Source organism: Salvelinus namaycush, chromosome 21, assembly GCF_016432855.1.
Source record: "Salvelinus namaycush isolate Seneca chromosome 21, SaNama_1.0, whole genome shotgun sequence".
Classification (NCBI taxonomy): domain Eukaryota; kingdom Metazoa; phylum Chordata; class Actinopteri; order Salmoniformes; family Salmonidae; genus Salvelinus; species Salvelinus namaycush.
The window spans coordinates 35,816,903-35,843,412 of record NC_052327.1 but is presented as its reverse complement, the minus strand read 5'-3'; the positions used below and the strand labels follow the sequence as shown (position 1 = coordinate 35,843,412).

General features: G+C 43.2%; 2 protein-coding genes across 2 annotated transcripts in view; one reads left to right on the top strand and one right to left on the bottom strand.

Annotated features, from left to right (window-relative positions):
* Positions 1 to 18,672, top strand: part of LOC120065875 (terminal nucleotidyltransferase 4B-like) — a 28,465-nt gene extending 9,793 nt beyond the window's left edge. Inside the window, exons 3-14 of the mRNA XM_039016920.1 lie at positions 4,192 to 4,240; positions 7,791 to 7,914; positions 8,107 to 8,153; positions 8,270 to 8,399; positions 8,532 to 8,636; positions 14,243 to 14,371; positions 14,628 to 14,841; positions 15,195 to 15,321; positions 16,932 to 17,035; positions 17,139 to 17,290; positions 18,286 to 18,379; positions 18,512 to 18,672. Of these exons, the coding sequence (XP_038872848.1) occupies positions 4,192 to 4,240; positions 7,791 to 7,914; positions 8,107 to 8,153; positions 8,270 to 8,399; positions 8,532 to 8,636; positions 14,243 to 14,371; positions 14,628 to 14,841; positions 15,195 to 15,321; positions 16,932 to 17,035; positions 17,139 to 17,290; positions 18,286 to 18,379; positions 18,512 to 18,672 (1,436 nt within the window). The remainder of the gene's footprint in view (positions 1 to 4,191; positions 4,241 to 7,790; positions 7,915 to 8,106; positions 8,154 to 8,269; positions 8,400 to 8,531; positions 8,637 to 14,242; positions 14,372 to 14,627; positions 14,842 to 15,194; positions 15,322 to 16,931; positions 17,036 to 17,138; positions 17,291 to 18,285; positions 18,380 to 18,511) is intronic.
* A 4,785-nt stretch (positions 18,673 to 23,457) lies between these two features.
* snx20 (sorting nexin 20) lies at positions 23,458 to 25,753 on the bottom strand. The gene is made up of 3 exons (XM_039018167.1): positions 25,450 to 25,753; positions 25,136 to 25,299; positions 23,458 to 24,576 (listed from the first exon to the last, which is right to left on the bottom strand). Exons 1-3 carry the CDS (start codon positions 25,568 to 25,570, stop codon positions 23,905 to 23,907), a joined length of 957 nt encoding a protein of 318 aa, XP_038874095.1. The 5' UTR covers positions 25,571 to 25,753; the 3' UTR covers positions 23,458 to 23,904.
* Positions 25,754 to 26,510: the final 757 nt, after the last annotated feature.

Sequence of the window (26,510 nt, the reverse complement as noted above, 5' to 3'; positions counted from 1 at the left end):
GTAAACATTAAGGTTAAGGGTTTCCGTGTACCCAGAGATAAGATATCTTAAAAGAATACACTCATATGGGAATAGGAGTTTTACTTTCTGAGTTTTATTTAGGCAAGGGACTTTGAGAAGATAAAGGGTTCTTTTGGTATGTCTAGATATGGAACACGAATGTAGGTGTAACATTTTGACCTGTTTTCTGTTTCCATTGCATTTTCCGGCGACTTGATCACTCGCGGGGAAATGTAGTGAGAATAATGAGATTGTGTCATTTGGGATACTAGTTTTGAGGTAAATTGATTATAATAGAGTTTATAACTCTTGACCATAAGGTAAGCATTTGTATTGGCCATTAGAAGATAGAGATAGGTTAATTAAGGTTATGTTAGGACTTTAAAGATTGACACTATAAGACCTGTTGTTATTTTTAAATCCATGCAGATAAAGTCAAAACAGTGAGACACTTAGTTAATATTGTAAAGGAACACATAGAAAAAGGCAGACAGATGGGTCTACCCCGCACTGTTGAGACCTTGAAGGTTTGAGAGCAGGTTAGGGAGGGTGGACCAGGAAATGAGCAAGGTAGGCTGTGAAATAAGATAGGAGAGAAAAGGGTTAACATATATAAGCAGCACAGATACATTTCAAAGTAGATAAGTCACTTGACAGAGAATTGGAAAAGAATAGATATGAATGTACGCCCAAGGGAGAATTGGATATGCGGGGAATAAAAGGGACATTCTTATAATATGATGTACTAAGTCATTATTTAGATTAGGTAAGGTTGATACCTGGCCAGAGCCAGGTATCAAACGAAGGAGGGTACATTGTGGTCTAGGAAAGGATGGGGCCTATTGGATAATAAACGTATTTAAAATTAAACATTTCTAGTTAACCAAACCTGTATGTCCAAGAGTTTATGCATTGCAGGTGAATTAAGGGAGAAGGTGAATCACTCGACCTGGGGGCATATCGCACTTGGAGGGTGAGACACACTGACACTGCCGAATGATCACAGAGTTAAGGAGAAGAACCGTTGCTAATAGAGCTCGGGGATCAACTCCTTAATGAAGAATCCCTGACCCTGACCTCTCAACCCTGTGTACGTTCATAGAAGTGAAAGTGTTGCTTGATCTCTGGCTGATGATGTGTTCTCTGGGAGAGGGTGGGGTTTTACAGGACTGCTTGTAGTCCTGAGCTGTCTGATCAGGATACGATGGGGATGTTACCATCGCAGTGCTGCCAGAACCACCACCAGTTCCAACGGACCAGGGTTCAGCCGGCCTCCTCCACCACTTCAAGACCAAGTCCCACGCCATCACCTAAGCTCTCCAATCTGGTACAGATAATAAATATAAAAGACATCTCAGATAGTGAACATTTGGGGACTGAAACTGGTTATGAGGAAAGGGAGAATATGTGGTTGGCCTACAAAACACTTAATAGAAAGGACTGTGTCGTATGTGGACATGCCAGACCTATTCTGGCTGCTCACCCATTTGTCCTAAGTAATGAGGAAGGTTGGATGTGCATATTGGAAAAGTTCAAGCCAAATTCAACCCTGTGTAAAACTCTGAGTCTTGTGTTCCCAGTGGTCCCTCCCCAGAAGGTACCGTGGGGAGTTAAGGCATATGGGGGATATAACAGCTGTATCACTGGTACAGGTAGAGGTATAGACTATGGAAGGCTCCCTGCTACTACCTGCATCACTAATACCACTAGGAACTAGAGGTGTTGCTGATGTATGGTGGATGTGTGGACCTGCCAGGCGGTTGACCCCATTTTTGAAAGGAAATTGTCGTTGCTCATGTGTTTTGGCCAGTCTGATACCACCATTGCCTATTATTATAGCTAATCAACTTCTGGGAGCTACACAGGACACAGAGGCTTGGGACCAACCCAGGAGACGGCAGAAACGTGACGCTCCTTGGTCCGAGGGTACAGATAACATGCACACCAACCTGTTGGGGTCCCAATAGGGGTCCCCCACGAATTCCAGACATTAAACAGGAATGATGGCCTGTGGCATCTGATGCCCATCATTGGCCCAGCTATTGTTGATGCTAAAACAAAAGGTCTGGATCAATTATATCTACTATAATTAATGATGATTTGTGAAACACACCCACACAGGACTTACAGGGATGGCTGAACAATTGGATGCTACCTCACAAACCAGTAGACACAATAGACTAACACTGGACATAAGTCTGGCCAACCAGGGAGGTGTATGTAAAAAGATTGTAGAACAGTGTTGCACGTTTGTTCCTAACAATACTAGTCCGGATGGGAGCATTTCAAAAGCTCTGAGTGGGTTGGCAAGGTTATCAGTGGAGATGAAGGGTCTTGCAGGTGTGGAGGAGAGTGGACTGTTCCCCTGGCTGGGTGGTTGTTTTGGTAAGTACACTGCAATGATGATTACTGGATTTCTGACACTAGTTGTTGTTTTTCATTTCTGTGTAGCCTGTATCGTACCTTGTTTGAAGAAGTTTGTTACAGATGTGTAAGGGGCCTCTGGTATGATGCCGCTGCTTGATGCTCCAGTTGGAGAGGCTGATACGAAAACGAGCTTCCGCAGGAGAGTGGGCTGACAGAGGAGGACCCTTGGTTTGCTGTAGATGATGTTGTTGAATGAATAAAAAGTGATGTTTGTCCTCCCTGTTGTGAAGGTTTGAAGTTCCCGGGTGGCGACGAGCCCACCTGGTACAGGTTGTATAGAGGGATGGACCGGAGGGTTTAACATATTCTCGTTTTTTGGTTTACTAATGTGTGGTTGGCCACTCCAGGTGTAGTTATTGGAGTGGTCTCCTTTTTGGTCCTTGCTCAGTTACGACTCAACTTACATTGATGCTATTGGTGTCCCTAGGGGGTGCCAGATGAATATAAACTGGTGGACCAAGTGACAGCTGGGTTTGAATCATCATTTTGTTGGTGGTGTACAGTTAATAAAAATGTGGACAGAATTAACTACATTCATTTTAATGTCCAGAAACTGGGCAATTGGACTCAACAAGGCTTCGAGGCGGTCCATGGACAATTGGCAGCTACGTCCCTGATGGCATTTCAAAATAGAATCGCGGTTGATATGTTATTGGCTGAACGGGGGGGGTCTGTGCAATGTTTGGTGAACAGTGTTGTACTTTCATTCCCAATAACACAGCTACGGATGGGAGTCTGACTGTAGCATTGGAGGGACTTCGTACCCTTAATGGTAAGATGAAGCAGCATTCTGGAGTGGACACTACTATGTGGGACTCATGGATGGATGCTTTTGGTAAATATAAGACGCTGGTTTCCTCCATCCTAGTATCAATTTCTGTTTTTGCGGCCATTCTTGTACTTTGTGGATGCTGTTGCATTCCATGTGCGCGCACGCTTGCTAGCCGTGTTATAACTGCCGCCATAGACCCTAATCAGGAAAGGGCCCAAATGTTCCCATTGCTTGAGGATGGGGAAGCTGGACCTGTCTATATATTTGAGGACTAAGATACTTTTATGTCACGTCTCTTGTGAGACGTGAAGAGAGGGAATTAAAAAATTTGTCTTCTGACAAATTTTATCCCTTAGCTTTGTCTTTTTATACTTTTATGTCACGTCTCTTCTGAGACGTGAAGAGAGGGAATTAAAAATTTGTCTTCTGACAAATTTTATCCTTCAGTTTTGTCTTTTTTATATACTTTTATGTCACGTCTCTTGTGAGACGTGAAGAGGGGGATTTGTAAGAAATTGTATTAGATATTGGTAACTTGTTTTAACAACTTCTCAACATTAGCTATAGTTGACAAAACATACACACCCCCTCTTTCTCTTGGACATATGCTGGACACATTGGACATATACACGACACCCACAACTCCCCTCCCCCATGACAATCACACAGACACACCCAACCCATGGTTGGACCTCAGGACAAAGAACTCTCAGGAACCAATGGAACGTGGACACCAGGCCTGATCAGGACTACCCAAGACCCAGATCGACCAATCGGAAGGCCGGACTCGCAGATCTACCTACTTTGCTTGTTGTCTATGTAGTACTGTACAATTCTGGAAACTGGCCTCTTTCCCGGACGATTCAATAGGAATCAGACAGAAAGAGCCTTGCTGCAAGATTTTACTAAGATATCTTTACATGTGATTAAACGGCCTTATTATAAAATTATCCACCTCGTCCTATTGTCTCCTCTTGTTCTCCTGTCAACAGTAAACGTTTTACTAACAAAAACCAGGAACTACGCTGTAGGGATTTTGGGGTAAGGAAGGATGCCTGGGGCAGCATAACTGCTCTAACTTGTCATGTTTGAACTGTCTGGCTGACGATTTATTACAGAGCACAGGGAGGGACTTTTGTGTGTTGGCAAGGATTTGTACCTGATAAATTGATCAACATGAGATGATTTCTCATACAGAAGGATCCTCCTACATTGTCTTTTTTTCCTAGCCTGAGTGACCTCTCAAACCACAGGTGATCCATCATATTGACCAGATACCCTAGTGGCCGCTCTAACGATGAAAATAAATGTCTTTAAAAAATGTAAGGCAGTTCTGAGGAGGAAATATCAGATGGGACCATTCTAGCCAATGTGGCTATATCGTAAAAATGTATGTGAGCACAAATTTGCTTTTTGGTCTTAATTTAAGGTTAGCATTGTGGTTAGGTTTTAAAGAATATAAATGGTATACATAGGCAGGGTTTATTAGTTTTTGGCTGTGGTAACTAGTGACGACCCTTCCTCTCTGCTCAAACTAAATCAGTCAATCAATAACATTTATTCATGAAGCCAATAACATTTATTCATGAAGCATTTATTTAGCAGACGTCACAACGTGCTCATACAGAATACCAGGCTAAAACCCCGAAGAGCAAGCAATGCAGATGTACTAGCACAGTGGCTAGGAAAAACTCCCAAGAAAGGCAGAAACCTAGAGAGGAACCAGGCTCTGAGGGGTGGCCAGTCCTCTTCTGGCTGTGCCGGTGGAGATTGTGTAAATGGCCATTAAGGCTGGATCGTTCATCATAGATGACCAGCAGGGTCAAATAATAATAAGTGGTTATAGAGGGTGCAACAGGTCAGCACCTCAGGAGTAAATGTCAGTTGGCTTTTCATAGCAGAGCATTCAGAGGTTGAGACAGCAGGTCTGGGATAAGGTAGCAGGTCCAGTGAACAGGTCAGGGTTCCATAGCCAAAGGCAGAACAGCAGAAACAGGATCAGCAGCACGACTAGGTGGACTGGGACAGCAAGGAGTTGCAAAGCCAGGTGGTCCTTAGGCATGGTCCTAGTGCTCAGGTCCTGAGAGAGAGAGAGATGCTATTGCAGCATAAAGTGCCTTTGGAAAGTATTTAGACCCCTTGACTCTTCCCACATTTTTGTTACATTACAGCCTTATTCTAAAATGTATTAAATAAAAAATCCTCATCAATCTACACACAATACCCATTGATGACAAAGTGAAAACAGGTTGTTAGATTTTTTGGGGGCAAATTGCAAGACCCTTTGCTATGAGACTCGAAATTGAGCTCAGGTGCATCCTGTTTTGATTGATCATCCTTCAGATTTTTCTACAACTTGGAGTCCACCCGTGGTAAATTCAATTGATTGGACATGATTGCAAAGGCACACACCTGTTTATATAAGGTCCAACAGTTGACCGTGCATGTCAGAGGGAAAAAAACAAGTCATGAGGTTGAAGGAATTGTCCGTAGAGCTCCAAGACAGGATTGTGTCGAGGCACAGATCTGGGGAAAGGCACCAAAAAAATTATGCTGCATTGAAGATCTTCAAGAACACAGTGGCCTCCATCATTCTTAAATGCAAGAAGTTTGGAACCACCAAGACTCTTCTTGGAACTGACCACCTGGCCAAACTGAGAAACCGGGGGAGAAGGGCCCTGACCAAGAACCTGATGGTCACTCTGACATAGCTAGATTTCCTCTGTGGAGATGGGAGAACCTTCCAGAAGGACAACCATCTCTGCAGCACTCCCCCAATCAGACCTTTATGGTATTGGCCAGACGGATGCCACTCCTCTGTAAAAGGTGCATGACAGCCCACTTGGAGTTTGGCAAAAGGCACCTAAAGTTTGGCAAAAGGCACCGAGAAACTCCCCAAATACAGGTGTGCCAAGCGTGTAGCGTCATACCCAAGAAGACTCAAGGCTGTAATTGCTGCCAAAGGTGCTTCAACAAATTACTGAGTAAAGGGTCTGAATACTTATGTAAATGTGAGATTTCTAGTTTTAATTTAAAAATAATAATAAAATAAAAAAACAAACCTTTTTGGTTTGTCATTATTGGCTATTGTGTGTAGATTGAGGGGGGGAAAAACAATTTTAATACATTTTAGAATAAGGCTGTAACCTAACAATGGAAAAAGTCAAGGGGTCTGAATACTTTCCGAAGGCACTGTAGATACTGGGGACTGAGACGGGGGGTTGGGAGACAGTGGCAGGATATAACACCACCCAAGTCTGGACAGGAAGATAATGTAATTGACTCAACCCACTCAAGTTGAGTATAGTGAAAAAAGCCTGGCTAGACGTTATACACCACTCCTAGGAGAGCATGGGAGAGCACTAGCAAGCCAGTGTCTTAGCCCCCGTAATAGGGTCAGAGTTAGAGAATCCCAGTGAAGAGAGGGGAGCCGGCCAGGTAAAGACGGCAAACTAAATTCTTCCACTGTTCTTTCTTTCGAGAATAAACTAAAGTCTGTGGGTGTGGCATAGTGTTTGGCTGGAGCAAAGAGTGTGGGTAGCCAGGCAATGTATTTTCTAGCTCATCATTGATAAAGATGACTTTCCCTGAACTTCATATTTCTATTCAGCAGCAGTTAGTTAGAATATGAGCAGTCTTATCAAAAGGCTAGTGCATAGACACATTTGGGCTCATGTGAGTTGAAAGAGTAGGGGTCTACGGCGTTATCCTCTCATTAGTTTTCTTCTTCAGAACCTGACCAGGTAGATCTGAACTGGCGCCACACAAGGCTAGACCAGCTCTGCTACATTCCAATGCCTCATCTGGTCCACACACCCCTTCTTACTTGACATACTGAGAAGATGATGGTACCTGTGTTAGTCAGTGTAAGGTGTGTATTCCTACATTTTCAATGTAAGATTTTATAATAGTTTGGCCTCCATGAATTACAGATATTTCATAGCTATACTATATAGTTTCAGAATCAGAAATGGGGCCTATACCCAAAACTATCACAATGGCCGAGGGCCTATATTATGAGTTTTCAGTTAAAGCCACCACTGCACTGAGACCTGTACATGCAGAAACATTCATTTGAACCGTTTCTCCTCCTCTACTGTATTTAAAGCCTAGTGTGATGCAGCAGATAGCCTTGTCCCGTACGCCATTGAGGGTTATTCTAAAGCACTTTATTACCCTCTGAATGACATATTGAAAAGCAGCTGGCTGGGCTGGCACATGTCATGTCCTCCTGGGAATACACACTGCTGCTCTTTAGTATATTTGCATACTTACCCACTAGTGTATTTATAGTAACTCCCTGCTCAGTAATCACAGGCTATATAGTACACTGGCAGACTGAAGGCCACTTCTGGTCTACACACTGTAGTGCTATGTGATTAGTTTGCTATAACAGAAAATATTAAATGTAATAGGTATTTAGACTACTTGTTTGTCAATAAGCTCGAGACTTGATATAAAGACATTTAATTAATCCATGTTTCGAGTGTCAAATCTACCAGGGAACCCCTGACTGCATTACTATTGAAGTATTTCAAACGTGTTCTAGAACACAACATTCTAACCACGGTGTGCGTCTCTGATTCTGCAGGCTCCATGAGGAAATCCAGGACTTCTATGCCTACATGTCTCCGCGGCCGGAGGAGGAGAAGATGAGGAGGGAGGTGGTGGAGAGGATAGAGAGGGTCATTAAGGACCTTTGGCCCACTGCTGACGTAAGTCAATCACCTTCACTGTAGTCGGAGATGTAAAGCCATTGACTTCCTTGTCTAGTTATTTATTGAATTTTAAATGGTGTAGTAATTCTTATTAGCATGCATACCGATATGATAATTTTATAGCTTATCGTTGTTGTCATGGAGTTTTATATGCAATCTCATTACTCATGGTGTGAACTTGCTTTGCAGGTTCAAGTATTTGGAAGTTTCAGCACGGGTCTCTATCTACCCACCAGGTAACCTGTCGTTGAATTTCAAGTCCTTTCCTTACTGAAAAAGTATTCATAACCTTTATTATCACCAACTTACGCCAAGGAGGAATATAATGTGATTATTTGTGTTGATGTTGCAGTGACATTGACCTGGTGGTGTTTGTGAAGTTCAGGGAAGGAGACACCCTCCCTCTGTGGAGGTTAGAAGAGGCGCTGAGGAAACACAAAGTGGTGGAGGAGAATTCTGTCAAAGTGCTGGACAAGGCCACGGTATGGGTAGTGTGTGTTTGTCTGTGGAGGGAAGCCTTGTTAAGGCTGTGTGTGTGTGTTGTGAACATAATTCTGGACAGGGAATTATCGGTGTCTGTATGCCGGTCAAATCTGATCTTGTCTGGTCTTTAGGTGCCAATCAAACTGACAGACTCTCTCACGGAGGTCAAAGTTGACATCAGTTTCAACATGAAGAATGCTGTCAAAGCTGCTGCCCTCATCAAAGATTATAAAAAGGTACAATGCTCCGTGTGTGTGTGTGTGTGCGTCAAATCGACATGTATTTGTCACATGCTTTGTAAAGCAAAGGTTTAGACTATTAGTGAAATACTTACTTACTTACTTTCCCAACAATGCAGAGACAGAAAATTGAGAAATAATAGAAAAGTAATAACATATAATAATAACTTGGTTATATACAGTGGCTTGTGAAAGTAATCATCCCCCTTGGCATTTTTCCTATTTTGTTGCATTATAACCTGGAATTAAAATAGATTTTTGGGGGGTTTGTATCATTTGATTTACACAACATGCCTACCACTTTGAAGATGCAATTTTTATTTATTTATTGCGAAACAAACAAGAAATAAGACCCCAAAAAAACAAATTGAGCGTGCATAACTATTCACCCCTCCAAAGTCGATACTTTGTAGAGCCACCTTTTGCAGCAATTACAACTGTAACACGGAACCCAAACCGGCTGCGCGTGTGCGCCATCGTGCATACATTTATTTTGTCCCTCTACACCATACGCGATCACGACACGCAGGTTAAAATATCAAAACAAACTCTGAACCAATTACATTAATTTGGGAACAGGTCGAAAAGCATTAAACATGTATGGCAATTTAGCTAGTTAGTCGCTTGCTAGCTAATTTGGCCTATTTAGCTAGCTTGCTAGTGCTAGCTAATTTGTCCTGGGATATAAACATTGAGTTGTTATTTTACCTGAAATGCACAAGGTCCTCTACTCCGACAATTAATCCACACATAAAATGGTCAACCGAATCGTTTCTAGTCATCTCTCCTCCTTCCATGCTTTTTCATCTTTGAACTTATATGGTGATTGGCATCTAAACTTTCATAGTATTACTACACCGACCGGCAACACAGTTCGTCTTTCAATCACCCACGTGGGTATAACCAATGAGGAGATGGCACGTGGGTACCTGCTTCTATAAACCAATGAGAAGATGGGAGAGGCAGGACTTGCAGAGCGATCTGCGTCAGAAATAGAAAGGAGTTCTATTTTAGCCCTTGGCAAAGCAGATGCTCGTGAGCAGTGTGGGTGCAATAATTGATTAACATAGATTTCAAAATTTATTTTGCAACGCTCGCGCACGGTGTGGTCAGCCTATTAGTCTCTTGGGGTATGTCTCTATAAGCTTGGCACATCTAGCCACTGGGATTTTTGCCCATTCTTCAAGGCAAAACAGCTCCAGCTCCTTCAAGTTGGATGGGTTCCGCTGGTGTACAGAAATCTTTAAGTCATACCACAGATTCTCAATTGGATTGAGGTTTGGGGTTTGACTAGGCAATTCCAAGACATTGTGTTTCCCCTTAAACCACTCGAGTGTTGCTTTTAGCAGTATGCTTAGGGTCATTGTCCTGCTGGAAGGTGAACCTCCATCCCAGTCTCAAATCTCTGGAAGACTGAAACAGGTTTCCCTCAAGAATTTCCCTGTATTTAGCGCCATCCATCATTCCTTTAATTCTGACCAGTTTCCCAGTCCCTGCCGATGGGAAAAACATCCACACAGCATGATGTTGCTACCACCATGCTTGGTGTTCTCGGGGTGATGAGAGGAACAGGTGTGTATATGTGTGTATATATATATATATATATACTGAGATCATGTGACAGATCATGTGACACTTAGATTGCACACAGGTGGACTTTATTTAACTAATTATGTGACTTCTGAAGGTAATTGGTTGCACCAGATCTTATTTAGGGGCTTCATAGCAAAGGGGGTGAATACATATGCACGCACCACTTTTTAAAATTTTTGAAACATGTAATTTTTTTCACTTCACCAATTTGGATTATTTTGTATGTCCATTACATGAAATCCAAATGAAAATCCATTTAAGTTAATGGTTGTAATGCAACAAAATAGGAAAAATGCAAAGGGGATTAATACTTTTGCAAGGCACTGTACAAAGGGTACCAGCACTGAGTTGTGCAGGGGTACGAGGTAATTGAGGTAGATATGTACATATAACTAGGAATAAAGTGACTAGGCAACAGGATAGATAAACAGTAGCAGCAGCATGTGAGTCAAAAAAGTTAGTGCAATAACGGTCAATGTCGATAGTTAACCAGGCTACCCGGACTTACTACACTGAACAAAAATATAAATGCAACATGTAAAGTGTTGGTTCCATGTTTCATGAGCTGAAATAAAAGATCCCAGAAATGTTCCATACACACAAAAAGCTTATCTCTAAACAAATTTGTTTACATCCCTGTTAGTGAGCGTTTCTCTTTTGCCAAGATAATCCATCCGCTTGACAGGTGTGGCATGTCAAGAAGCTGATTAAACAGCATGATCATTACACAGATCCACCTTGTGCCGGGGACAGTAAAAGGCCACTGTAAAATGTGCACTTTTGTCACACAGCACAATGCCACAGATGTCTAAATGTTTGAGGGAGCGTGCAATTGGCCTGCTGACTGCAGGAATGTCCATCAGAGAATGTCATGTCAATTTATCTACCATAAGCCGCCTCCAATGTCATTTTAGAGAATTTGGCAGTATATCCAACCGGCCTCCCAACCGCAGACCACGTGTATGGCGTCGTGTGGGCGAGCGGTTTGCTGATGGCAAAGTTGTGAATAGTGTCCCATGGTGAGGTTATGGTATGGGTAGGCATAAGCTACGGACAACGAACACAATTTAATTTTGTCGATGGCAATTTGAATGCACAGAAATACCTTGACGAGATCCTGAGGCCCATTTAAAAAAAATTATTATTATTATTTTTTATAAAGGTATCTGTGACCAACGGATGCATATCTCTCTATTCCCAGTCATGTGAAATCCCTAGATTAGGGCCTAATTTATTTATTTAAATTGACTGATTTCCTCATATGAACTGTAACTCAGTAAAATCTTTGAACTTGTTGCATTTTATATTTTTGTTCAGTATATTTGGCAGTCTTATGACTTGGGGGTAGAATCTGTTCAGGGTCCTGTTGGTTCCTGATTTGGTGCATCGGTATCGCTTGCCGTGCGGTAGGAAAAGGAACAGTCTATGACTTTGGTAGCTGGAGTCCTTGACAGTGACGTACTGGGCCGTACCAGGGTTTCCGTTAGAAAAAGGTGGTGCCGGACATTTTACCGGCAAAATTTAGATTTACCGGATCCATATGCATTAGATGGGTAACCTGATTAGGGTGTCCGCCCACGGTGCTCAGAATAATCTAAATGTGATTTCTATCATGGTAATTCATATTAATAGAACATGCAAGTTGAGGATGCAACGATGTGCGGTCCGGTCCTTCTTACCGAATTCTGATGTGCACTTTGAACATGTTAGAATAACTGTCCACATTTACTTTTCCTCGCCAACAAGACGAGTAATGAACAACAAAATCGCTAGCCTATGTCAATCTACTATAGAAAAGTTTAGGCTACATTTTCAATTGGTCATCGTGTCAAGAAAGAAATAGCCTATTCCAAACATACTCTGAGACAGTTGTGGGACGATAGATCCTAAATTCATACAACCAGTAGGCCATGGCTACATTTTTTTTTGTTAAAAAGCAATGAGTGATGCAAGAGATCAGAACGTTTAGCTTAAAATGTTGATAAACATTTGTTTCTTCACATTTGAGTACAGCAATGCGCACAAGGCAGTAGGCTACATGTGAATGTTCACTCCATAATGCACTTAGGGGGAAAAAACTGTTGTCAAAAGGGCACTGCACAGGCCTCCCGAGTGGCGCAGCGGTCTAAGGCACTGCATTGCAGTGCTAGAGGCATCACTACAGACCCGGATTTCGATCCCGGGCTGTGTTGCGGCAGGCCGTGACTGGGAAACCCATGAGGCGGCACACAATTGGCCCAACTTCGTCCGGGTTAGGGGAGGGTTTGGCCGACTAGGGAAAATCGAAATTCCAGTCGGTCATCCAACTCGGAATTCCAACTCGAGAACTCGGTCCCCTTTCTAGAGCTCCGACTTTACAAGCTGAATATCACTTACGTCATTATTTGACCTCCTATTTCTCTGAGTTCCCAGTTGTCTTGAAAGCACCACAAGATGTTGCTGCAGCGGCTCTTGCGCAGTCTGACAGATTCTCCACTCAAAGGCTCTGTATCTGTATATCTGCGGCAATTTAATTCTACAAAATTATGCAAATTAACCTATAGACCAATAAGCATGACCAGCTAAATGTATTCCCATCAATGAATAGGCTAAAAAGCATTATTTCGCAATAGGATTTTTTCTTCTTCCAATTTGCCGGTGCCAGTTGTATTCATCAGCTTTTAAATGTTTTATCGTACAAAAGCCTCTTAACGGAAACCCCGGGCCTTACGCACTACCCTCTGTAACACCTTGCGGTCGGATGCCAAGCAGTTGCCATACCAAGCGGTATTGCAGCTAGTCACAATGCTATCAATGGTGCAGCTGTAGAACCTTTTGAGGATCTGATGGCTCATGCAAAAAATCTTTTCAGCCTCCTGAGGGGGATGAGGCATTGTCGTGCCCTCTTCAGGACTGGTGTTGGTGTGTGTGGACCATGATAGATCCTTAGTGATGTAGACACCGAGGAACTTGAAGCTCTCGACCCGCTCCTCTAATGGGGGCGTGCTCGGCACTCCGTTTCCTGTAGTCCACGATCTGCTCCTTTTCTCTTGCTGATGTTGAGAGGTTCTGACCACCTCCCTAAAGGCTGTCTCATCGTCGTCGGTGATCAGTCCTACTACTGTTGTGTCGTCAGCAATATTAATGATGGTGTTGGAGTCGTGCGTAGCCACTCAGTCATGGGTGAACAAGGAGTACACGAGGGGACTTTGCATGCACCCTTGATGGGCCCCGGTGTTGAGGGTCAGAGTGGCGGATGTTTTGTTACCTACTCTCACCACATGGGGGAGGCCTGTCAGGAAGTCCAGGATCCAGTTGCAGAGGGAGGTGTTCAGTACCAGGGTCCTTAGCTTAGTGATGACCTTGGAGGGCACTATGGTGTTGAATGATGAGCTGTAGTCAATGAACAGCATTTTCACATAGATGTTAGTTTTGTCCAGGTGGGAGAGGGCAGTGTGGAGTGCAATAGAGATTATGTCATCTGGGGGATCTGTTGGGGCGGTATGCGAATTGGAGTGGGTCCAGGGTGTCTGATGATGGTGTTGATGTGAGCCATGACCAGCCTTCCAAGGCATTTCATGGCTGCAGATGTGAGTGTTGCGTGCCGATTAGTCATTTAGACAGGTTAGCTTGGCATTCTTGGGCACAGGGACTATGCCGGTCTGCTTGAAACATGTAGGTATTACAGACAGGGACAGGGAGAGGTTGATCATGTCCGTGAAGACACTTGCCAGCTGGTCAGTACGTGTCCTGGTAATCCATCTGTCTCTGCAGCTTTTACTATTAACCTGTTTAAAGGTCTTACATCTGCTACGTAGAGCGTGATCAGAAAGTCGTCCGGAACAGCTGGTGCTCTCATGCATGGTTCAGTGTTACATGCCTCGAAATGAGCATGGAAGGCATTTAGCTTATCTGGTAGTATGTGTGTGTTTCTTTCTAAGGATTGAGTGTCATGAGCGTCAATTTAGGCACAATCCTCATAGTGTGAACTACTGTTCTCTAAAGTTTTCTCTCCATCTGTTTCTCCTCAGAAATATCCTGTGCTTCCGTACCTGGTGCTAGTCCTGAAGCAGTTCTTATTACAAAGAGACATGAATGAAGTGTTTACAGGAGGCATCAGTTCCTACAGCCTCTTCCTCGTCGCTGTCAGCTTCTTACAGGTGGGTCGGTGCCCGTCATCCTTGTATTATTATCATTATACTCTCAATCCGGTATTCTAATAAAATTATTATATGATGCATTTGTCCGGCCTTTCCTCAACCGTTGAGAGTGAGGAAATATACATTTTGTACCATTGAAGAAACTTTATTGATCCCCGAGGGCAAATTGTATTTGTCACCAGCAGAATAGTGTTCTTACTACTACGTGTTCTTAAGATGGAAGCAAGTAATAGTCAATAGAGTGTGTATGTTTCAGCTCCATAGCAGGGAGAACGCATGCAGTCCCAACGCCAACACTGGTGTCCTACTCATAGAGTTCTTTGAGCTGTACGGCCGCCATTTTAACTACCTGAAGACGGGGATCCGGATCAAGGACGGAGGCTGCTACCTCTCCAAAGACGAGGTCCAGAAGAGCATGCTGGATGGATACAGACCTTCCCTGCTCTACATTGAAGACCCACTGCAGCCAGGTGAGCCCGGGTTCATACCTTTGTAGTTTGTCTAAGACTCCTTACTGCATACGCTGGTTACAGTATGGTAGCTAGCTACCTATATAATGCATCTCTGACCTTCGCCTCTCCCGAGTCCGTACGCGATGAGACAAGACTGTAACTACCAATTAGATGCCACGAAATTGGGGAGAAAACGGGGTTAATAAAATTAATTCAATGTAGTGGCTTGTGCTTCTGACTTCTGCCATAAATAAAACATCAGATGCAGTTGTTTTATTGAGATGACGTTTGAGAACTCCTACAATAAACACCTGCCAAGTCTAAGCTTGTACCTGACCTTGAGAGTTTGGTGTCCGTCCTGTGTTGTCCAGGTAATGATGTGGGCCGTAGCTCATACGGGGCCATGCAGGTGAAGCAGGTGTTTGACTATGCCTTCATGGTGCTGAGCCACGCTGTGTCGCCCATCGCTAAGTACCACTTCAACAACCACGGCGAGAGGTACTGGGCAGGGCTGGGACACATGGGGAGGGTTACAGTCACATAATTGTGAGTGATGGGTTCGCTGAAGCTGACTGCCAGGAATGGAACTTTGAACAATACAGTGCATTCGGGAAAGTATTCAGAAACCTTGACTTTTTCCACATTTTGTTACGTTACAGCCTTATTCTAAAATGTATTTTATAAAATGTTTTCCCCTCATCAACGTGTGTATGTATATAATAATATATATATATATATAACAAAAACGTATTCACATAAGTATTCAGACCCTTTGCTATGAGACTCTAAATTGAGCTCAGGTGCATCCTGTTTCTATTGCTCATCCTTGAGATGTTTCTACAACTTGGAGTCCACCTGTGGTAAATTCAATTGATTGGACATGATTTGAAAAGGAAGACACCTGTTTTATATAAGGTCCCACAGTTGACAGTGCATGTCAGAGCAAAAACCAAGCCATGACGTCGAAGGAATTGTCCGTAGAGCTCTGAGACAGGATTGTGTAGAGGCAGAGATCTGGGGAAGGGTACCAAAACATTTCTGCAGCATTGAAGGTCCCCAATAACACAGTGGTCTCCATCATTCTTAAATGGAAGAAGTTTGGAACCACCAAGACTCTTCCTAGAGCTGGCTGGAGGTGACCAATAACCCGATGGTCACTCTGAAAGAGATCCAGAGTTCCTCCGTGGAGATGGGAGAACCTTCCAGAAGGACAACCATCTGCAGCACTCCACCAATCAGGCCTTTATGGTAGAGTGGCCAGACGGAAGCCACTCCTCAGTAAAAGGCACATGACAGCCTGCAGTAAAAGGCACCTAAAGACTCAGACCATGAGAAACAAGATTCTCTGGTCTGAAACCAAGACTGAACTCTTTGGCCTGAATGCCAAGTGTCATGTCTGGAGGAAACCTGGCACCATCCCTACAGTGAAGCATGGTGGTGACAGCATCATGCTGTGGGGATGTTTTTCAGCGGCAGGGCTGAGAGACTAGTCAGGATCGAGGGAAAGATGAAGTTTCACCTTCCAACAGCACAATGACCCTAGGCACACAGGCAAGACAACGTGGGAATGGCTTCGGGACAAGTCTCTGAATGGCTGGGCCACTCAAGGACAGAGGCCTGACTTGAACCCGATTGGACATCTCTGGAGAGACCTGAAAATAGCTGTGCAGCGACGCTCCCCATCCAACCTGACAGAGCTTGAGAGGATCTGCAGAGAAAAATGGGAGAAACTCCCCAAATACAGGTGTGCCAAGCTTGTAACATCATACCCAAGAAGACTCAAGGCTGTAATCAATGCCAAAGGTGCTGCAACAAAGTACTGAATACTTAGGTGAATGTCATTTCAGTTTTTTATTTATAATACATTTGCAAAAGAAATTCTAAACCTGATTTTGCTTTGTCATTATGGGGTATTGTGTGTAGATTGAGGGGGGGGGGGAATAATTGAATCCATTTTAGAGTAAGGCTGTAAGGTAACAAAATGTGGAAAAAGTCGAGGGGTCTGAATACTTTCCTGAATGCACTGTATATTTTCAACAATATTAAGTGTAAAAAAATATTGTGTCCACTGTTCCAACGTGTAATATAAATGATTGTGTGTCTTGCAGTATACTGGGCAGAATCATCCGGGTGACTCAGGAAGTTGCTGAATACAGAGACTGGATCACCATGAAGTGGGCTGCCCTATCACTGAACTCCCTGGCCTTAAAAGGTAAGGAGAGGAGACATGTTAGAGCCCAATTTATAGCACTATATCAAAACAGTATAAAATTGTCGAACCCCACATTTTTTACCATTCCCCTTTGATGTCACAGGTAATGTCACGTTGCTGGTTGAGGTTCAGGAGATGGAGAAATGCATCAACAATCTCTCTGAGGAAGGGGCAGAGTCCCCCAGCTCCTCCTCTCCTCCCCCCTCTTTGTCATTCTCCTCGCCACATTCTTCTTCAGCTAGCTCCAATGACGCTGTGAGTGCCTTGTGAAACAGAGCGTGTTTTCTCCACACACTTTGCTCCTCAGAAAGTATTCAGACCCCTTGACTTTTTCCACATTTTGTTACGTTACTGACTGCCTTATTCTAAAATAAAACATTTTCCTCATCAATCTACACACAATAATGACAAAGTGAAAACAAGTTTTAGAAAATGTTGCAATGTATAAAAAAAAAAAAAAAAAAAAATCTTATTTACATAAGTTTAAAAAAACCGATGTAATACATTTTAGAACAAGGCTGCAACGTAACAAAATGTGGTAAAAGTCAAGGGGTCCGAATACTTTACGAATGCACTGTATGTATCAAGTGATACTCTGGCGTGTAGATCTAAGACGCTTGATAACTACAGCCCCAGTGTTGGCCTTTCATTCGCACCTGTGATTTAAAGCTCTAAAATATTTAATCTATCAGAAAGGTCCCTTAGACCACTGCGCCACTCAGAAGGCCCCTAAGGCTGTGCCACTAGAGATTCTGGGTTCGAGTCCAGGCTCTGTCGCAGCTGGCTGCGACTGGGAGACCCATGGGACGGCGTACAATTGGCCCGTCCGGGTTAGGGGAGGGTTTGGCCGGCAGGGATATCCTTGTCCCATCGCGCACTAGCGACTCCTGTCGCCAGGTGCACGGTGTTTCCTCCGACACATTGGTGCGGCTGGCTTCCGGATTAAGTGGGCATTGTCAAAAGCAGTGTGGCTTGGTTGTGTTTCGGAGGACGCACGGCTCTCGACCTTCGCCTCTCCCGAGTCCGTACGCGATGAGACAAGACTGTAACTACCAATTGGATACCACGAAATTGGGGAGAAAACGGCGTTAATAAAAAGAAAGGTCCCTTAGGTAATCTACCCTGTCATGCGTTAAAACATTGAGATGCCTGTCGTTAAATAATATTTTGTCCTCGCTTGATTGGTTGCTATGATCCCTCCAGGATTCGGACGGAATCCGCTGTAAACCGGTGACTACGACGCGGGGTAGGCGAGGCTCATCTGCACCCAGTGCTGGATTGACCAATCACAGGGATACAAGTTTCTCTTCCAGCAGCCGCGTAAGCCAGTCGAACAAGAGCACGGTAGGTGACTATAACAGACAAGTTTTAGTGTTAAATTACCACACATCAAATTATGATGTCACACTAAATGTTGTTCCAAGGAAAAATGGGACAATAAAGTTAATCTTATCCTATATGTTTTCCTGGCAACAGGTGGACAGAGCGAGTTTGACGTCTTGTCAGAACAGCCATGCCAACAAACAGCCAAGCACAGGAACAGGACAGTCATCAGGCAGCAACAGCAGGAGCCACCGAGACAGAAAGCAGAGCTGTCCTGGCAGGAGGAGGAAACCCCAGCCAAAGCACCAATGTAAACCTGCAGTGCAGGACCTCTGTAGATAGGGGGCGCTATGTCACGGAACTCAACTCCACTCTCTGCCGCTGAAACGGAAGGATCGAGGCAATCTTACCAGGGCTTTTGGTAGTGATATTTTTTAAGCCAAGTTGGAAGAAGATTTCTCCTATTTCTGTCAGTTGAAAGGGCAGATTGACGCCATCCACGTCTTGAGGGCATAGTCTTTCTGTAATATGAATATGGAGGAAGGTTGTCAAGCCTGAACTTTAGCATTGGCAGTACACCCCGGTGCATTGGACTAGCAGTTAGTTGGGTCTCTATTACTTACTGGCAATTCAACTTTACAGCAGAAATTACAAGGAAAAATGTATGGTTAAACTGGATATTATTACTATATTGGGTAAAATGTTTGCACTAACAAAACGAGTCATTGAACATTTAAGCTTTTCAGCAACTCATCTCATTCGTTTGTGATTTTCAAAAGGCAAAATGGTGGGGAAAGGAAGAAAAACATTGCAATGATTAGGGATTGTATATATATATTTTTTTATCAAGCTGAATGAATATTGTTTTGCCATCTCTTGTGGACTGTGCCAAGTGTGGGTTCTAAGTGGCAACTCCAACCATCAGCAGAATACATCCTTGAGTTGCTACAGCCCAAATGGACCTGTTTCCTTGCATAATGGGGATGATTTTTGTAATGATCTGTAAAATGGCTATTTCACAATACTGTTTAATCGCGTAATGGCGAACAGTTTCATGTTCCTACTGGTAGAATAGACAATATCTGTAGTTTGCAAACTTCCTAATATGAAAATATCAGTACTCAACTATTTTGCCTATTACAAAGTGATTTGTATTTGTTTCTGTATTTATTTTTGTAGTATATTTATATGAATCTATAATGTGAAGGGGGTATGCATGGAACGCTTAGCAATAGCCCGTATGCCTGTTTAAGAGATGGTTGTGATGCACATTTTGTACTGAATATCTGACACAGGCTGTGTCCTAATAGTCATACAATTTCCTTAACTTATCTGGGCTGGGAGGTGTCCAACACTTTGCTTTCTCTTCCTGTCTAGGCCTTAGCCCTTTAGCGTTCACAGATCTAAAAGGATCGGACTAGATGTAAGCAATATGGTGATGGGACATCCTAGCTTTTAAAGAGGCTGAGTGCAGCTTCTACCAAGTTGCTTTCATCCATACAATCCTTTCAAATCCACAAAAAGAATATGGACCTAATTTTGACATTACAAATATATTGTCATAATGTTAATTGAGAACATAATACACATTTTGCTCATAACTGTATTTATTTAAACGTTTCTGAATGTTTAGACAGCACTTTTTATGTTGTCCAAATGCCACCATATAAGGGTAGGGTTGGGCCGCTGCTTGTCCTGGAGTTAGCAAGTCTCTTTGACATCCCTCTCCACGATTAGTATGTTCCCAAAATTTCTTCTCACAAAACATTTTGTATGCAGTTCAGTTGTATACAGACATTTGTTCCAACCTTCAAGATACTTTTGTATATAAAGTATATGTGGACACTCCTTCAAATTAGTGGATTCGGCTATTTCAGCCACATCTGTTGCTGACAGGTGTATAAAATTAAGCACAGAGCCATACAATCGCCATAGACAAACATTGGCAGTTGAATGGCCTTACTGAAGAGCTCAGTGACTTTCATCATGGAACCGGCATAGGATGCCACCTTTACAACAGGTCAGTTCATCACATTTCTGCCCTGTGAGAGCTGACCTGGTCAACTGTAAGTGCTTTTATTGTGAAGTGGAAATGTCTAGGAGCAACAACGGCTCAGCCGCGAAGTGGTAGGCCACACAAGCTCACAGAACAGGACAGCCAAGTGCTGTAGCACGTAGAAATCGTCTGTCCTCGGTTGCAACACTCACTACCAAGTTCCAAACTGCCTCTGGAAGCAACGTCAGCGCAAAAACTGCTCGTAGGGAGCTCCGTGAAATGGGTTTCCATGGCCGAGGAGCCGCACACAAGCCTAAGATCACTATGCACAATGCCAAGCGTCGGCTGGAGTGTTGTAAAGCTTGCCGCCAATGGACTCTGGAGCAATTGAAACACGTTCTCTGGAGTGATGAATCCTGCTTCACCAACTGGCAGTGTGATGGACAAATCTGGGTTTGGCGGATGCCAGGGGAACGCTCCCAGCCCCAATGCATAGTGCCAACTGTAAAGTTTGGTGGAAGATGGCTAATGGTCTGGGGTTGTTTTTCATGGATTGGGCTAGTCCCCTTAGTTCCAGTGAAGGGAAATCTTAATGCTACAGCATACAATGACATTCTAGATGATTCTGTGCTTCCAACTTTTGTGGCAATGGTTTTGAGAAGGCCCTTTCTGTTTCAGCATGACAATGCCCTCGTGCACAAAGCGAGGTCCATACAGAAATGGTTTGTTGAGATTGGTGTGGAAGAACTTGACTGGCCTGCACAGAGCCCTGACCTCAAACCCATCAAACACCCTTGGGATGAATTGGAACGCTGTCTGCGAGCTAGGCCTAATCGCCCAACATCAGTGTACGACCTCCCTAATGCTCGTGGCAGAATGGAAGCAAGTCCCTGCAGCAATGTTCCAACATCTAGTGGAAAGCATTCCCAGAAGAGAGAAAGCTATTTATTATAGCAGTAAAGGGGGACCAACACCATATTAATGCCCATGATTTTGGAAAGAGATGTTTGACGAGCAGGTGTCCACATACTTTGTCATGTAGTGTAGCTTGTTATTTTACAAGTGATAATATGGACCAATGAGAGGATGTTGTGAAATAAATTACATTTCCCATTGTCTGTAACTGTTATTGTGTAAAGTACTACCGCTCTGAACCATTGAGTTCTTCAAACTTCTTTATTCTATGCGATTAGAATAGAACAAATGATGACTAAACAATGTTTTGTTCACTGAAAATGTGTTTGATGTGCTCCCTGCTCATTCATTTCAACACTGAATTTGTTGTTTTCGATCAGCCAAGCCACTAACATGCATCTTAATTTAATAACAAAATACTTAATTTGATAAAAATATTTATTCAGTATGTTGATGCCATTGCCTAATGACGATGCCAATTCAAAACCAGTCAACATTTCAAGCAAAACAAAAAATGTCACTTTCCAACCAATTTGAAATGAAATAGGAAAACATGTTTATTTTATTGCTCTGAACCTTTTTGTTTCGTTGAATGTCAATTTGTTTTGTTTTTCTCCTCATTCTCAACAGGAAATGTACAATCACTTCATTGAATTGTATTTTCATATTATTCACATTGATATTTTTCATTTTAGCTAATTCTATTTTGGTGGAATGTAGATGAATGAATATAAATATATATGAATGTGTGTGTCTGTGTACACACACACACACACAGTACCAGTCAAAAGATAAGACACCTACTCATTCAAGGGTTTTTCTTTATTTTTACTATTTTCTACATTGTAGAATAATAGTGAAGACATCAAAACTATGAAATAAAACATGGAATCATATAGTAACCAAAAAAGTGTTAAACAAATCAAAATATATTTTATATTTGAGATTCTTCAAAGTAGCCACCCTTTGCCTTGACAGCTTTGCACACTCTTGGCATTCTTTCAACCATCTTCATGAGGTAGGCACCAAGAATGCATTTCAATTAACAGGTTAATTTGTGGGATTTCTTCCTTTGTTAATGCTTTTGAGGTTGGAATCGTATACAGAAGATAGCCCTATTTGGTAAAAGACCAATCCATATTATGGCAAGAACAGCTCAAATAAGCGAAGAGAAATGACAGTCCATCATTACTTTAAGACATGAAGGTCAGTCAAGAACTTCAAAAGTTTCTTCAAGTGCAGTTGCAAAAACCATGAAGCGCTATGATGAACTTGGCTCTCATGAGGACCGCCACAGGAATGGAAGACCCAGAGTTACCTCTGCTGCAGAGGATAAGTTCGTTAGAGTTAACTGCACCTCAGATTGCAGCCCAAATAAATGCTTCACAGAGTTCAAGTAACAGACACATCTCAACAACAACTGTTCAGAGGAGACTGTGTGAATTAGGCCTTCATGGTCGAAGAAACACGAGCAATGGACATTAAACCGGTGGAAATCTCTCCTTTGGCCAATGAGTCCAAATTTGCGATTTTTGGTTCCAACGGCCGAGTCTTTGTAAGACGTAGAGTAAGTGAACGGATGATCTCCGCATGGACTCATGCGGAGATACTTCACGCTCCCACCGTGAAGTATGGAGGAGGAGGTGTGATGGTGTGGGGGTGCTTTGCTGGTGACACTGTCTGTGATTTATTTAGAATTCAAGGCACACTTAACCAACATGGCTAACACAGCATTCTGCAGCGATATGCCATCCCATCGGGTTTGCACTTAGTGAGACTATCATTTGATTTTCAACAGGACAATGACCCAACACACCTCCAGGCCAACACACCTCCAGGCCAAGAAGGACAGTGATCAGATGACCTGGCCTCCACAATCCCCCAGCCTCAACCCAATTGAGATGGTTTGGGATGAGTTGGACCGCAGAGTGAAGAAAAAGCAGCCAACAAGTGCTCAGCATATGTAGGAACTAATTCAAGACTGTTGGAAAAGCATTCCTCATGAAGCTGGTTGAGAGAATGCCAGGAGTGTTCAAAACTGTCATCAAGGCAAAGGGTGGCTACTTTGAAGAATCTTAAATATAAAATATATTTTGATTTGTTTAACACTTTTCTGGGGTACTATATGATTCCATATGTGTTATTTCATATTTGTGATGTCTATACTATTACTCTACAATGTAGAAAATAGTAAAAATAAAGAAAAACCCTTGAATGAGTAGGTGTGTCTAAAAATTTGATTGATACTTATATATATGTTAAGACCCTGAGGGTGTAAGTGGGTAAATGTAAGTTGTATCTTTCATTATTAAAATACAGTTTTGAAAGAAAACAGTTGGGTGGGGTGAGGGGGCATGTCTGCATTTACATGTTCAAAAGAGTGCTCCATCATAAATGTTATTGAAAAGACCCTTGAATTGGAATTTCTACTTCCTGAATTGATTGCATTTAAATGGAATTGGCTCAACCCTGGTAAAGAAGGCTAGGTCTAGAATTCCTGAATAAAGTCTATACTTTAAAGGACATGTTCTCCCCAGTGGAAGTGTTTGCACAACCCCTATTGATGTCATTGGATAATTTAAAGTTGTGCATGCTTAATTTAAAGTTGTGCATGCTTATCTCAACTGAATCAGGCCTAGGTAAACTCCTGCACCACCAACTCCTTAAGGGAGCGAAAAGACACCAGTCCCCTCTCTGCATCCCTAACTTGAACCAACTCCTCCTGCAGCTGAGCCACAGGTCGCCCTAACTGGTATCCCAGATCCACCATCATCTCCAGCAGTGGCCCTCTGTAGCGCTTCAGCCCATAGCGCCTTACCGTGGGCAGCGCCCTCTGGCCCATGGTGAACGCCGACTCCGGATCTTCCAGGTCTCTCTGGCACACTGTGAGGGCACACAACGTGGGCACCAGCAGAACAGGACTCTGCCATCCTCCCATCTTCTCCTGAAGCTCCAGGACAGTCTCTAGTAGAGCGACCGCTGGCCCAAACTGCCCCGCTCGGAGCAGGCCGTGCGCTCGTCTTTGCTCGGGCTCAGTGAAGAAATCCAGGAAGTGGCGGGAATGTCGGACGCAGCGGACTGCATAGAGCTGGGCCAGGTAGTCCCGCAGAGCCAGGCGGCGTTCCCAGATGGTCTCGGGGTTAAAATTTCCAGTTAGGAGTTTCCGGGGAAGTATGACCTCCTCGAGCTCCTCGCTGAAGTCTTCAAGGAGCTGCTGGTGGAGGTGGACGAAGTCACTATAGCGACGCTCGACAGACACGCGCTTGGAGTCGTAGCTGCCTGACCGGATCAACACGATCTGGTACACCTGGAGAACACAGGAACATTGGGACAAACTTCTAACTTAGAAAACCTCATATCTTGCAACTTTATTATTAAAACTAATTCGACTATCTTCCAATAAAAGACAATAAAATATGGAATTGTCTTTCCTGCAACACTCACTAACTACGGTGAAGAATTCACAAAGTATGTTTTTCAGTGCCCTAAACTATATGCCAGGGATCATCAACTAGACTCAGCGCTGCTTTTTTCTTGAGCGGATAGTCAAGGGGCGGAACATACAGTAATTATAAATAATTTGTACTCTGCAAATTGACACAAGCCGAAACAGATTATTGTGTTTGACAAAAACATAATTTCCAACCTTGATTACATTGGTACACAATCTCATATGCCTCTATTTCTGAGTGGAACATTTTGAGGTGAATTCCTAGTAATTTTACAGCCTTTTATGTCCAACAACTAGATACAATTTTAGAAATTGGGCATAGAAAACTTTGGGAGGGGGTCAAATAAATTGAATTTGGACTGCAGACCGCCAGTTGACAATCTTTGCTGTATGCTGTACATAAAATAGAGCTCACAACGTATTTGGACAGGTGCTGCGCTATGGTGCGTGCAGAAGGAATCTCAAACAACAGCTTGACCGGCTTCAGTCTGTGCTTCACCGCGCCCCAGTGCTGCTGCAGCTCTTTGGTGGTCATACAGGATGAACTGGGGCCTGGACACAGGTCATACACACACGCACCTACATACAGAGTAGACAGACAGGCAGACAGACACATGAAAATGTCATATTACTGCTTACACAAGCAGAGTCAAACACATGCTTTGTTTAGCTACTTATTTAAAGTACCATTTGAAGGAAAATTACTTAAAACAACCAGGTGCTTCTTACCCTGTTGATGCAAATCCTCAAGGTCCAGGCTCTCAGCTGTTGCTTCAGGGTATGGACCATTGGACTGTTGGATCCCTGTATTGATCCCTGTGTTCTCTTGTGGCACTGCCCTCTCCGCCATCCGGGCTTGTCAACATACAGTAGTAGTTCTGGGGAAGATGATTGAAATACTCAGTCCGAAATCAGCTGCTAGCTCTGCACAAACAAGCGCATACAAACACACACTCGGTATAACTAAGGTTGTTGACATGCCCTGTTGAAAAAAGAAATGGAAAAATACAGAAAGAGGGAGTGTGTGAATATATAGTAGTACACGCAAGACTGAAGCAAGAGAAAGCAGAGAGACCAATGGGGAAGTGAAACTGTAGTACAGTGGGGGGATGGTGGGAAGGGTGTGTGTAATGATGAGTTTGGCCAATCTAACCACCATCTCTATACTTCCCCATACATGTATTTTTCTGTCTGTTTATAGTTGATGTGAACTATGGCTGAATCTCAATACCCTTAACAGGCATCCTATCCTCGTCCCCTGGTCTTGTATCTGTCATCTGCACTGACCTGATAAACATCGGACAGAAGAAAGCATGTCGCTTCACTATAAGGCTTTTCCCTTGTCATGTCTTCTCTTCTTCTTCTATGATATCATGGCGGTCTGCAAACAATCGTTAAAGTGCATGCTGCTGCCTACTGTGCTGGAATGTAGAATCAATCATGATCTGCTCAATTCTGTACTACCATGAAAATAAAATAAAGACCAAATAAATCCCTACTAATTTCTTCCAATTTACATAAGTATTCAGACCCTTTGCTCTGAGACTCGAAATTGAGCTCAGGTGCATCCTGTTTCCATTGATCAACCTTGAGATGTTTCTACAACTTGATTGGAGTCCACCTGTGGTAAATTTAACTGACTGGACATGTTTGGAAAGGCACATACCTGTCTATATAAGGCCACACACTTGACAGCGCATGTCAGACAAAAACCAAGCCACAAGGTCGAAGGAATTGTCAGTAGAGCTCCGAGACAGGATTGTGACGAGGCACAGATCTGGGGAAGGGTA